Source organism: Panicum virgatum, chromosome 5N (genome assembly GCF_016808335.1).
Source record: "Panicum virgatum strain AP13 chromosome 5N, P.virgatum_v5, whole genome shotgun sequence".
NCBI lineage: Eukaryota > Viridiplantae > Streptophyta > Magnoliopsida > Poales > Poaceae > Panicum > Panicum virgatum.
The window spans coordinates 24,363,342-24,377,347 of NC_053149.1; the positions used below are offsets into that span (position 1 = coordinate 24,363,342).

At 42.5% G+C, this 14,006-nt stretch overlaps 1 protein-coding gene across 1 annotated transcript; it reads left to right on the plus strand.

Moving 5' to 3' along the window:
* Positions 1 to 836: 836 nt before the first annotated feature.
* Positions 837 to 4,191, plus strand: LOC120676975 (acyltransferase-like protein At1g54570, chloroplastic). The gene is made up of 10 exons (XM_039958321.1): positions 837 to 989; positions 1,086 to 1,190; positions 1,495 to 1,598; positions 1,752 to 1,873; positions 1,993 to 2,101; positions 2,204 to 2,334; positions 2,441 to 2,810; positions 2,961 to 3,074; positions 3,298 to 3,380; positions 3,487 to 4,191. The coding sequence occupies exons 1-10, from the start codon at positions 842 to 844 to the stop codon at positions 3,770 to 3,772; spliced, it is 1,572 nt and encodes a 523-aa protein (XP_039814255.1). The 5' UTR covers positions 837 to 841; the 3' UTR covers positions 3,773 to 4,191.
* The last annotated feature ends 9,815 nt before the right edge of the window (positions 4,192 to 14,006 follow it).

Consider the following 14,006-nt stretch of genomic DNA (forward strand, 5'->3'; position numbering starts at 1 on the left):
CTCCTGGGCCTCCCCAAAACCATGCCAAAAACTCCCGAAGAAGCTTTCTAGCTCACAGCAATGGCGACTCTGTCTCCTCCTCTGCATACGCAGGCCGCTGCTCTCTGGCGACCACGGCGACAATGGCATGGCTCACTTGAGAGGACCAGCTGCCAGCTGAACCATTCCGGGAGATTGCAGGCGACGTACAGGGGGCTTGAACCACTGTATGACGATGGATACCGGACGGTGAAGAACCTAGACTACTACTACGAATCACTTGGGGAATTGGTGGAGCATGACAGTGGGCCGCCGCGTTGGTTTTGTCCGGTCGATGCCGGTTCGCCTATCGAAGATGCTCCGCTAATGCTGTATTTGCCTGGTAAACATGCAGATAAGTGTTGCGTGATCAATTGTGTTATATGAATTTCCATAGTGTGCATTGTGTAACGCTTCAAAGCGTTTTGGATGGCAAACTTTCAGGAGTAGATGGAATGGGGATGGGGCTATTCATGCATCACAAGGCACTTGGAAGGTAAGAAACATGTAACTGTGGATAATTTCAGCTGGTTATTCTTCTGATAACTGAATAATGTCAGATACTTACTGTTCCTGTCGGCAGGATTTTCGAACTTAGATGCATGCACGTCCCTTTACATGATCGCACGCCATTCGAAGGTATGCATATGTTTGTGAATTAGTTCATTGAAGCGTTTTCAGTCTAAGCAAGTTTCTTTCCCATCTTAATTGAGATCTGTTTTTTCAAACTTTAGTTATGATTCAGGATAAAAAATGGTTAGCCAACTTCAAAGTTCTCAAGATTGTACGGTTTAGCTGCTTTTCTTTTTCAGATCTTGTTACAATGGTAGAAGATATTGTAAGAAAGGAGCATGCCACTTCTCCCAATAAGCCCATCTATCTATTGGGGAATTCTTTCGGAGGATGCCTTGCACTTGCAGTAGCTTCTCGTAATCCACACATTGATTTGATACTGGTGCTAGTAAATCCAGGTATTTGCTAGATTACATGTTAGTTACTACATGGATCTTTTTAGTTTATTAATGGAACATTACCTATAAGCTTTTCTTTCTTTCTTAATGCAAAAGCAACATCATATGAGAAGTCAGGCATACAGCAGCTTCTATCGTTTTTCAGTCTGTTCTCAGGTCAAGCCTGTATGGCAATTACAGCTCTATTGAACTACAACATCGGTAAGTAACCTTGTAGGTTGTAGCACAAAAGTGATAAATAAAAGCATAGGGATAGGTAATAAAATTGAAATGCAAGGAAATAAATCTAATTAACTAAAAGTTACTTGTTGACTACAGTACTAGCTTGTGAATTTGTTATAGCATTTAATATAAATCCTTACAGGTGAACTATATTAATTTTCATTAAGAGTAAATGCACATATAATGGCACACCTTTTTTTGTGCTTGTCTTATGTTTGTCAATGATTGCATGTGTAATTTTACTGTGTGCTGGTGCTTCTGTTCTTCCTGATCATGAGACCAGACAATGAAGTGCACATGGCAGTGAGTAGCATGATAAATGGGAAGCATCCTTTAGCAGCACTGAACAGATTGACAAGTAACATGTCATCTTTCCTGAAGCATTCAGTATTTACTGTTTCCCTCACCTCTTACTATTGGGTCCATTTCAATAAATGATAAATAGAGATGTAGAAATAATTCTAGAAATGAACCAATTTCCTTGCACTTGGCTTATAATCCTTTCTAAGCTGCGATCAAAATGTTATCCTTCCATTGTAGAACATACTGGACAAGATACCTGAGGATACACTGAAATGGAAAATGAAGCTGATCAAACGGGCTGCCTCTTATGCCAATTATCGTCTACAATCAGTTCAAGCTGAAGTGCTACTGCTTGCCAGGTTTATCAGCTGCTTTAAGGCTTTCAGTTAACTGCTTCATATTTCACTGAAGCTTGTCACTTGAGAAATTCCATCACATCATTGGACAATAACTTTTATCTTGGTATGCTTTTTGTCAGCTGTGGTGACAAGTTACTTCCAAGCAAAGCTGAAGCTGACAGATTACAGAACCTGCTACCAAAATGCAAAGTCTATTTTTTTGACAAGCATGGGCACAGCTTACTGTTGGTAAGGTTTATCTGACGAGTAGATCACCGTAAATTTTTTCAACTGAAACAAGAGAAAATACACTTGAACAGACAAAATGATACAATTCAGGATACATTTCAGGAGTACGGTGTTCATGTCGCATCCATCATTAAGTGCACCGATCTCTACCGCCATTCAAGGCGGCACCACCGGGTTTTCGACTACATCCCTCCATCTGCGACTGAGCTGAATGAAGTAGACAAAGCTACCCGGTAACCGGAATGATTGCCTGTTAAACTCTTCACGTCTGACCGAACCCTGAACACATTGTACAGCTTCGAAACGACTGACACGATATTCTCATGTAACAAATTGCAGTGATCTCAGATTCAGGACCTGCCCAGCGATGTACTCCACTTTGGAAGACGGCACGGTTGTGAGGGGTCTGGCCGGAGTACCCCAAGACGGCCCTGTGCTTCTCGTCGGCAACCACATGCTTCTGGGGATCGAGCTGATCTCGCTTGCAGCAGAGTTCCTGCGCCTGAAGGGGATCGTCGTGCGCGGCATCGCGCACACGCTGCTGTTCCCAAACAAGAAAAGGGCGTGGTCGGAGGGCCACGACTTCTTCGACTTCCTCAACCTGTGGGGTGGCGTGCCCATGATGTACAAGTACATCTACCAGCTGCTGAGCGCCGGCGAGTTCGTGCTCCTCTACCCCGGCGGCCACCGGGAGGCGCTCCATTGCAAGGTTTTACTTTGCTCGTCTTTTTGCTTGTTAGTTGTTATGCATTGAGTTGGGCAGAGATCATCTGCAAAAACGCAAAATAATCAAACATTAAATTTTGTGTGCTTGATTACTGAAATGTGTCCAGCTGATTCGCATGAATTCTTTTTGCAGGGGGAAGAGCATAGGTTGTTCTGGCCATCTCAGGCCGAATTTGTCAGGCTGGCAGCACAGTTTAACGCTACAATTGTGCCTTTTGGAGTCGTCGGAGAGGATGATCTGCTAGAAGTATGCTCCGCCATATCCCCTGCTGTTTTCCAACTAGTTAGGCATTTGGTCAAAACCTAAGAATAAGCATTATTGGTATTTGGCAGGATGCAGTTTTTCTTTTGAAAAATATAAGAAATTAGGCACAAAAAGGAAGGAATGGGCATTCTTGACAATGTAAAAACGTTCAGAATAATCTCAAGATACATAGCTAATACGCATACCTGAAAACAATGATCTGCAGCTGCTTTGTACCTTCGAAGATATCCGGAGTGCACCCTTTGGTAAGGAAATGATGCAAGCGTATAGCAATCATCTGAAGCTAAGGTGCACACTAGCAAATTGCTTCTTCTTTGAGTTTTGATGTCTCGAGTATCTGACAACTCCTTACGCTAACGGCTCCTGAATGTTTGCTGAAATGCTGCTCTTTCAGGGAGGACGTTGATCATGAGGTGTTCTTCCCGGGTCTGTATCTGAAAATGCCAGGACGGTTCTATTACCAGTTCGGGAAGCCGATTCCAACGAAGGGCAGGCAGGACGTCCTGACTGATAAGCAGGCTGCGAATGATCTCTACATGCATGTTAAATCGGAGGTCGAGCGTATCATCTCGTACTTGTTGGAGAAGAGGATGGAGGACAAGTACAGGAGCCTCATCCCAAGAATGTTGTACCAAGCTGCTCGGGGGCCAACCTGCGAGGTCCCGGCGTTTGATCCCTGAATGTCCGGTTACGTGAATTGTTCTGATTTAGCTGGTCATGCTTGTTTTGCATGTGTTGTAGTCAAGGAAAAATTTCTCGGCGAGAATTTTCCGAGAAAACCGAAAATCCTGTTTCTCGGCGGGGTCCGGTTTTTTTACTTATCGCCCGAAATTTTCGGCCCTTTTGAATATCCGCCCAAACTAAATTGGTGCAGCCAAATATCAGGCCACCCCGCTGCCTCCTAACACTAAATCTTATTCATATTCCATTCCCCATCTCTCTCGGTCCCTCCACGACTTCATAGGAAGCCATGGCGATAGCGGTGGCCATATTAAACAGACTGTTTGTTGTGGCAAGAAAGTCATATTTATATGTATTGTTGTATCTTGTTTATACTATTAGATTGTTTGGAAATAATCTAGGTTACTTCCTGCATAAATTGAGATTTTTTTTCTAAATTTCATCCGAAATCAAAATGGCAAATCCGATAATTTTCCGAGAAATTCGATAAACGCGTTTCTCGCTGACCTCCGGTTTTTTTCCTTACCAGTAAGGAAAACCCTGGTTGTAGTAATATAAAATGACAGAAGGTGGTGATATTTTACAACAGACATTATTACTCTTTTAAGGTAACCCACAACCTCTAGGGAGGAAAGACTCGCTCAGTAATAAGTTGTCTACGAATCATGTACATGTTCAATCAGAAACTATACCGCTGTAGTTCAAAAAAAAAAAAAACTATACCGCTATAGAGGCCGGAAACTGAATTCCATTTTCTAAAAAAAAGGAGAAACTATACCACTGCTACTTGAAGCTCAGTACCACTAGTGCACTAGACGTGAGGAAACTGAAGAAAATTGAAAGAGCATAGCCTAAAATCATTATTTTTTAAGCATGATACACGTACATATAATCCTGTTGGAATTTGGGCCTGCCCTAATGGATTTTCAGCAATTCCAAATAAAATCTCAAAGGCCCACTTCCCTATATATGAGAACCATCGGCCACCACCGAAAGTGCACCAATTCAAGCTAGGGTTTTGCCTTCTCTCGCTACTGCGCCGCCGTTGTAGCCTTCTCCATCCTGAGCGTCGGTGTGCACCGGTGAACGGGAGAGTAGGTCTCCGGGACACTTCATCCTTGCGATCCTGCACCGAGAGAGAATGAATAAGGTTTTTGGGAAGCGCCAAGCGCGACTGCTCAAGATCTTCACCACGGCTCCTCCTCCGTCCAAGTCAGGCGATGCAGCGTATCATCGTCTGCAACACCGTCTACTGCACTCCGTCCGCAGGACCGTCTTCGTCACATTAGCACCGTTTGTCTTCCCAACAACACCTGCTTAGTACATGCATAGTTATTTAATCTAATTTTTAATCATATTTTTTGAGATCACGATTATGTTGTGTCTTGTCGCTAGTATGATAGAGTTGTCCATACTAGATCTTATAATGTTCATGATTTATTTATTTTGGAATTTAATAATGCAATTGTCTAATAATTCAACAATCCAAAAACCTTATTATAAGCAATCTGTTGATAACTTTACGATGGCTGGTGTTGCTGAGACAATGAGGCCAGATAAATTTACTAGTGTGCACTTCAAGAGATGGCTTATCAAAGTCGGTCTCTGGTTTAGAGCTATGCATGTGTGGGATGCGAGACTTGGCAAGCCTGAAGGTGAACTAACTGCTAAAGAGCAGAAGAAGTTCACGGATGCCAATGATCTCTTCATCGGATGCATATTTAGTGTTCTTGATAACAAGGTATATGATGCATACATGCACCATACTGATGCAAAGGGACTGTGGGATGAACTTATTGCAGAGTATGATGCGTCAAATGCAGGCAGTGAACTCTACCTTATGGAGACTTTTCATAACTACAGGATGGTGAACAACCGTAATGTCGTGGAACAGGCTCATGAGGTAGTGAGCATCATGAGGGAACTTGAGCTCCTAAATTGTCCTTTACCCGACAAGTTTGTGGTTGGGTGCGTGATTGCAAAGTTTCCTTCTTCTTGGAAGGACTTCACCACGACTTTGAAACATAAAAGACAGGAGTTATCAGTTCAAAATCTGATAGCGTCTTTTGATGTTGAAGATAAGGCTCGGGCTAAGGATGCTGCTTAGAAATGAGAGGTTCATTCCAGAGCCCACATGGTGCAAAAGTTCCCACACACAAGAACAAAGGGAAGAATAAACAAGTCAAGCTTAACAAGACTACTACCTTTAAGTAGAAGAAGAAGAGGAGGAGGAGAAGAAGAGGAGGAGGAGAAGAAGAAAAGGGAAGAACCTAGCTAAGATGAACTGTTACACTTGCAACGGTTTGGGACACCTCTCAAGGGACTGTCCCAACCATGCAGACTGCAAGGGACAGAAGGCTTGTCATGGATCAGGAGGATCCAAGGATGTCAACATGACGACGGTTGACGACCATTATTTCCCGTTCTGATCGTCAACTTCTCGGGAATAAAATGAGCTTTTGTACAATGTTCCATGCATATTTTATTTAATCCTAATAAGTTCCACAGTTTTTGGATGATTTGTGCTTGCAGGAGATCACAACCCAAAAATGGACGAAAACGGAGAAAATCCAAGCTGCCCGGCCTCGACCGTGCCGGCCGGCTTGACACCTCAACATACATGGGTACATCCTTGTCACAGGAGCAACGTGACATGCTCACAATGCCCCTAAACTAGGGATTGGCACCTGATTCAGTTGGCGGACCCGGAAGGCATGGGCAAGTACCAAAAGGACCCATAAGTCAGTGCAACAATGAGTAAACGTCGGTGATACCCAACCCAGGAGCAATCACAGGCCTTAATTTACAACGTCAGCAAAATGGAGGGCCAACGGGCCCGGCCTCCCCTAGGCCGCTCGGCCTCAGATAACTATCTTTGGACCAAGCATCAACAGAACTGACACCAGGAGGCAATCAGGGGTGTCCACTCGAAGGCGGTGGCCAGATGACAGCACCCCTAGGCCGGCCAGCTTAGGGGAGGCCACTTGGCCCCACATGTCAGCCCCTGAGGTCACCCTTTTGTATGGAGTTGAAGCCAAGTAAGGGTAGCGTACACCTGCAGCACCGGCCCTTGAACCGGCTTGGAACTACTATAAATGGGTCTGCCATCCTCACTTGTAACACACACACCAAGGAGTTCTCTCTTCTCTTATTTCTAGAGTAGGTTAGTAGTTGGGAGTTAGAGTCGAGTCGACCTTGTCTCGGGGATCCGGAGTCGTCATCGAAGCTTGGTATAAGCACTTGTATCTTTTCCTTTGACTTTATTAACATAAGTAATCTTCTTTATTTACTTCGAGTCAGCTTTACTTTCTGCTAGTCATTTATCTTTCAAGTATGAGTACTTGTCTGCGGAAGTAATCTCCTAGTTCAGTTTAAGTTATCTCTCTTGTTTGTCGGAGCTTGTCTTACGGGTTTTCTCGCCCGGACTAGTGAGCTCAAGTTATTTCGCAAGGTTGAGGGGGATTTCTCTTGAAGGCCTCAAGAGAAATCCTAGTACCAAGTGCAGACGTGGTGTCTGACTTAGTACTAGCTAGAAAGTGTGTTTCACCCCAAGGTACCACAGTGGTAGTCGGCAAGTGGTGACAACCTTGTCCGATCTTCGTAGTCCACAACGTTCGGGTGTTTTCATAGCAGTAGTTGCCGACTGTCATTGGACTCCCTTCTCATCCCAATCTGAGTCCTTCTCTGAGGCCGCCAAAGTAAGCTCTAGGTTCTTGTCACCAAGGAAGAAGCCTAGGTCTGTTCTAGTGAGGCTAGCTCGGTAGTTTAGAAGTGTATTAGGTATTCTTTCTCGCTCGTTGTCCTTTCAGCTGCTATCTCTCTAAGGTATAGAGTCTCTTGTGTCAAACGGTCATTGCCTGGCCATTTATCCTATCGATTTATCTGGATTACCTCTACTAAACTAGTCGGTCAATATAATCAATAAAGGTTATCATTACAATTTATGATATAGTTTACCATAGTGCTTCCCTAAGGATTTTCACGATACCCCAAAATACTCCAACAACGACCCTTGGCAGCACTGAGGATGGGTACAATAATTACATACTGTTCTTTCAGTGTTTCAATCCATAACTTGGTGGTTTGATACGGGTGCTAATGTTCATGTGTGTGCTGACATTTCTATGTTCTCTTCTTATCAGACCGTTCAAGGTTCAAGCGTCCTGATGGAGAATGGGTCACATGCTTCTGTTCGTGGTGTTGGTATGATAGATTTGAAGTTTACTTCGAGAAAGATCGTGCAGCTTGTCCCTACTATCAACAAGAATCTTGTGATTGGCTCCCTTTTGTGCAAGGACGAGTTTAAGGTAGTGTTAGAGTTCAATAAATTAGTCGTGCCGAAACATGGACAATTCATTGGTAAAGGCTATGATTGCGGAGGCTTGTTTCGTCTTTCCCTTGCAAATTTTTGTAGAGTTAGTGAACCATATTTGCGGTTCTATTAGTGATGATGCGAGTGTTTGTCTCTCATGGTTATGCCACGTTAATTTTGGCTTAATGTCTCAGCTTTCCAGCATGTGTTTAGTTCTGAATTTCACCATTGCCAAGGGTTCAAAGTGCCATAGTTGTGTGCAATCAAAATAACCTTGGAAGCCTCATAAGGCAGCCGAGGAGAGAAACTTGGCACCTCTAGAACTAGTACATTCTAATTTGTGCGAGATGAATGGTGTGTTGACAAAGGGTGGAAAGAGCTATTTCATGACATTGATTGATGATACGTCTAGGTTCTGCTATGTTTATTTGTTTCAAACTAAGGATGAAGCACTAGACTACTTTAAATCTATAAGACCAAAGTTGAAAATCAACTAGAGAGGAAGATCAAACGTCGTGGTGGTGAATATTTTCCTAAAAAATTTGATGAATTCTATGAGGAACATGAGATTACTTATGAGAGGACGCCCCCCTATTCACCTGAGTCAAACGGGGTTGCTGTGCGGAAAAAACGCTTGTTGATTGACTTTATTAACGCCATGTTATACACTAATGGTTTATCTAAGGCATGGTGGGGGGAGACTCTATTAACTGCGAGTCATTTCTTGAATAGAGTTCCAAACTAGAATAAAGAACATACTCCATGTGAGATATGGATTGGGAGAAAACCATCACTTTTCTTACTTGTGCACTTGGGGATGTTTGGCGAAAGTCAATGTACCAATTAACAAGAAGTGCAAGTTGGGACCTAAGATAGTGAATTGTGTCTTCCTGAGATATGCTCAGAGGAACATAGCTTACAGATTTTTAATAGTTAAATCTGAGGTGCCTGATGTGCATGTTGACAGTATTATGGAATCTCGTGATGCAACATTTTTTTAGACCATATTTCCTATGGAAGATATGCATAGCACTTCTAGATTTTCTTCTGAGATAATTTCTGAACCAGTTGCTCCTACCTTTGTTGAGTTTTCTGAACAACCAGTTGAGCATGAGAAAATTCTTGAGAAGGATGACAGTGAAGCTCCTCGAAGGAGTAAGAGACAAAGGGTTGCAAAATCCTTTGGTGGTGATTCCATTGTGTACATTTTGGATGACACACCCACTACTATTGCTGAAGCATATACATCTCAAGATGCAGATGATTGGAAAAAAGTTGTCCAAAGTGAGATGGACTCGATTCTATCCAATAGTACATGGGAACTCACTGAACGACTATATGGTTGCAAGCATGTGGATTGCAAATGGGTGTTTTAGAAGAAGCTTAGGCCTGATAGTACTATTGAGAAGCACAAGGCTTGGCTTGTGGGCAAGGGTTACACGGGAAAAGAAGGCGAAGACTTTTTTTGACACATATTCAACTGTTGCTAGGTTGACCTCTATTTGAGCACTACTTTCGCTGGCTGCCACATATGGTCTTATCATTTATTAGATGGACATAAAGATAGCTTTCCTAAATGGAGAGTTAGATGAGTAGATCTATATGGATCAACCTGATAGGTTTGCAGTGAAGGGTCAAGAGAGGACTGTATGCAAATTGTTGAGTCTTTATATGGTCTGAAACAAGCACCTATGCAATGGCATGAGCAGTTTGATAGAACTTTAACTTCTGCGGGCTTTGTCATAAATGAGATTGATAGATGTATGTACTATCTCTATGGTGGGGGTGCAGGAGTTACATTATGTTTGTATGTGAATGACATACTGATCTTTGGCACGTACATTGATGTGATCAATGACGTCAAGTCTTTTCTATCAAAGAGTTTTGATATGTGATTCTGAACATCAAGCTGATTAAGAGTGAGAATAGGATTACTCTTTCGCAATCTCATTATGTGGAGAAGATTTTGAGTCACTTTTGGCTATGTGGATAGCAAGTCTTCTCCAACTCCTTACGATCCTAGTGTAATACTTCGAAAGAATAAGAAAATTTCAAAGTATCAACTCTCAGATAATTGGTTCGCTCATGTACTTAGCTGTAACAAGACACGACATATCATTTGCTGTGAGCAAATTGAGCAGGTTCATGTCCAATCCGGGTACTGATAATTGGCATGCACTTGAAAGAGTTATGCGCTATCTAGTTGGTACTATGAGTTATGAGATTCACTATTCTGGGCACCCCACTGTGCTTGAGGGATATAGTGATTCGAACTGGATTTTCTGATGCTGATGAGCTTTATGTCACGAGTGGGTATGTGTTTACCCTTGAAGGTGCTGCGATATCATGGTGGTCTTGCAAACAGACCATTTCGGTGAGATCAATCATGGAAGCAAAACTTACTGTGTTGGATACAACCACTATTGAGGCAGAGTGGCTGTGTGAGCTTTTGATGGACTTTCCTGTGGTAGAGAAACCAGTACCGGCTATCCTTATGAACTGTGACAATCAAACGGTGATAGCCAAAGTGAACAATGCTAAGGATAATGCAAAATCATCAAGACACGTTAAAAGACGACTAAAGTCTGTCAGGAAGATGAGAAACTCTGGAGTAATAAGTGTGACTTATATTCAAATAGACAAAAATCTGGCAGATCCCTTTACAAAAGGGCTATCACCAAATGTGATAGAAAGTTCATCGAGGGAGATGAGTATGAGAACCATATAAGTTGCCATAGTAGCAACCCAACCTATGCGATCAGAGATCCCATGAATTAGGATCTGGAAAGAACAAGCTATTGGTTGACTGAGGAGACTAACCTTTTTAAACCCTCTCTATGAAGATGCAATAGTCTCAAATGTTGTAAGGTAGGTTGCCTATACACCTTAATGTGTTTCTGTTGGCTTTGATAAGCAAAGATGCTGAGCATTCTTGAAAGAACACACCTAAATGAGTCTGACTATTAAACGTCGCAGTCTATGGGACTTGGGTGATCTCTAGCAAACTCACAAAGAGACCAGGGAGTACGACGCATATGCTCCACCCGCAGGGAAGTCTACTAGCAGCCATGTACTGGTTATGATTTTGAGTGAAACTTGTTCGTAGAAAACTAGCAATTCAAGGCATAGTCTATTGCCAAGTTGTGAATAAGTGTAACTTGAAGCTCTAGGTGTGAGTTCAACTTAACAGTCCTTGCCGAAATGTTGTTATATTAAACAGTAGTGAGAAACAAGAAAATCTCTAAAATGGGCATTTGAGATGTGGTGAGGGATTGTTGGAATTTGGGCTTGGCCCCATGGATTTTCAGCAATTCCAAATAAAATCTCAAAGGCCCATGAGGCTATGGGGAAGTGGAGGTGTGGTGCAAATCTTTAGTCCCATATTTCTAGTGGAGGCTAAGGATGGGGTCTGGCTTCCCTATATATGTGACCCATCGACCACCATCGAAAGTGCACCAATTCAAGCTAGGGTTTTGCCTTCTCTCCCTACTGTGCCGCCGTTGTAGCCTTCTCTATCTCGAGCGTCTGCGTGCATCAGTGAACGGGAGAGCAGGTCTCTGGAACCCTTCGTCCTTGCGATCCTGCACTGGGAGAGGTCGGATAAGGTTTTTGGGAAGCGCCAAGCGCGACTGCTCAAAATCTTCACCACGACTCCTCCTCCGTCCAAATCAGGCGCAGCCATGTATTATCGTTTGCAACACCGTCTGCTGCACTCCATCTGTATGACTGTCTTCGTCTAGCACCATTCGTCTTCCCGACGACACCTATTTAGTACGTGCACAGTTATTTAATTCAATTTTTAATCATATTTTATGAGATCATGATTATGTTATGTCTGATCGTTAGTATGATAGAGCTGTTCATACTAAATCTTGTTATATTCATGATTTATTTATTTTTGAATTTAATCATGCAATTGCCTCATAATTCAATAAATCACTCATATGAAAGTATGCATACACAACATACCTCTATGAATATCTCCAAGAGATTAGGTTAGATAGACAGAATCACCACATGATTGAGTCATATTATCTAATAAAAGAATAGTTAACCAAAAATACAAACACTGAAATCTAAGTTAGCAGGCTTCACAGTAAATAACCTGACCAATCAAAGGCTTCTTTGGCAACACTCTGCTTTGCTCTGCTTCATCGGATTCTCGTGAAGTGCTAACAAACATTGGTTTCTTGGACCTATCGAGCAAGAAGAAGGATGACCTCAAGTCTTGCATGGTAATAACTTGGTATCAGGCTAGAACGTTACCCATAGGATTGTGCAAACAAAAAAAAAACCCAATCTGTGGCTAGTTACAATCTAACAACAGAAGAGAAACAATCCTTTTGCATGTATTTAAGAGGAGGCCCACGGGTATCTCATCCAACATCAAGAAACTAGTCTCCATGAAGGATTCATAGCTAACCAATTATAATTTTCACGATTGCCATATGATGATGATGGTGTTTCTCCGTAATGCGATTAGGAATATCAAACCGGTGTTTGTTAGGATGGCTATGACATGGATGTGTTACTTCTTCAACACGATTTCACATAATGTGATTGATCTCTAGGAATTAGCTTGCCTACAACCATTCGCCAAAGAGACCTAGCTAGGACCATCTTTTTAAACCATCTCATGGTTCACATGGTAATAAATCAGATAAACCGAACTGGGTCCTATATACTTTCACCAAATATGGATGTACAAGCGGTTCATTTCTATTATGACTGTGTCTGACCATCATCTATGGGACTATTTGTGTAACATGAAATATCATGTATAAGGGGTAATTTATCTCTTGTAATCTATACCAAAGATTCTATATGGATAGACTTTAAACTAGTTGTAGTATATATGAAAAGTACTCGATGTAAATAGGGAAAGGATTTCTAGGATCGTAATTGACAAGGAATACCTAGATATGTGACTAGTAACCGTCGAAAAATATATCTCCATACAATCATCCTTACACACACAATACAAACCATCAAACATGGCGTAGGGTATTATGCTATTTAGTGGTTCGAACCTGTCTAAATGTTGTATTATGTGCATCATTGAGTTTTTTTTTTATCTTGGTGACACCCTACCTACAATCTACTACATCCAGGGGCGGAGCCAGGAATTCCTAATGAGGGGGGGGGGGGCAAACAACCATTTGGGGGGGCAAAAAGCTAATTAGAGAAATAATATAGGATAATTTTATATTTAGTTAGAGATTCTAAGTGGAATTATGAAAGCATTAGGCGGGGCAGGCCTTTGCCCGCCCCCATGTGGTTCCACCCCTGACTACATCATTATATCCCTCGGTAGGTTGACGATATAAACACATATGGCTGGCTGCGATAAGTAAGGGCGTTCACCAAAGATCCCCTGGTGAATTCAGTGGCGACCATCAAACCCACCGTCACATTTGAAGAAGGCACGATGTTCGATTTTGGCCCCCTGGGTGTGCGTTGCTGACAGCACAGGAGGCTTCTGCCGCCACCTCGCAAGCCATCAAGGATAAGGAGACACATGCGTCAACTTCTTGTCGCGTCATCGAAGGTTCTAATTCACACATCTATGCTCTGGATTGCCTTCATGCGGGAGCACAGGTGCTGCATCTGGATGCGATAGTTAGAATGGTGAACTGCAATCATGTCACCTATTTAACAGGCAGTGAGATGCTGGCTTCAAACCTCCAACAGCAATATCCAATCCAATCAGCTACTGATGGGAGAATGAGGCTGTCTGCACTTATGATCCTCTATATCCATCCTCTAAAAGGAATATTCTATCCTGGTCATCAAAATTCTCTCCTCTATCTCTAGTTTTACTGCACTGATCCATCCTCTATATCTCCCTCTATACCAACTACCCGCAGCGGACCCCACATGTCAGATTTTTTAAATCTCTTTTACCCCCTCCCTCCCCTTCT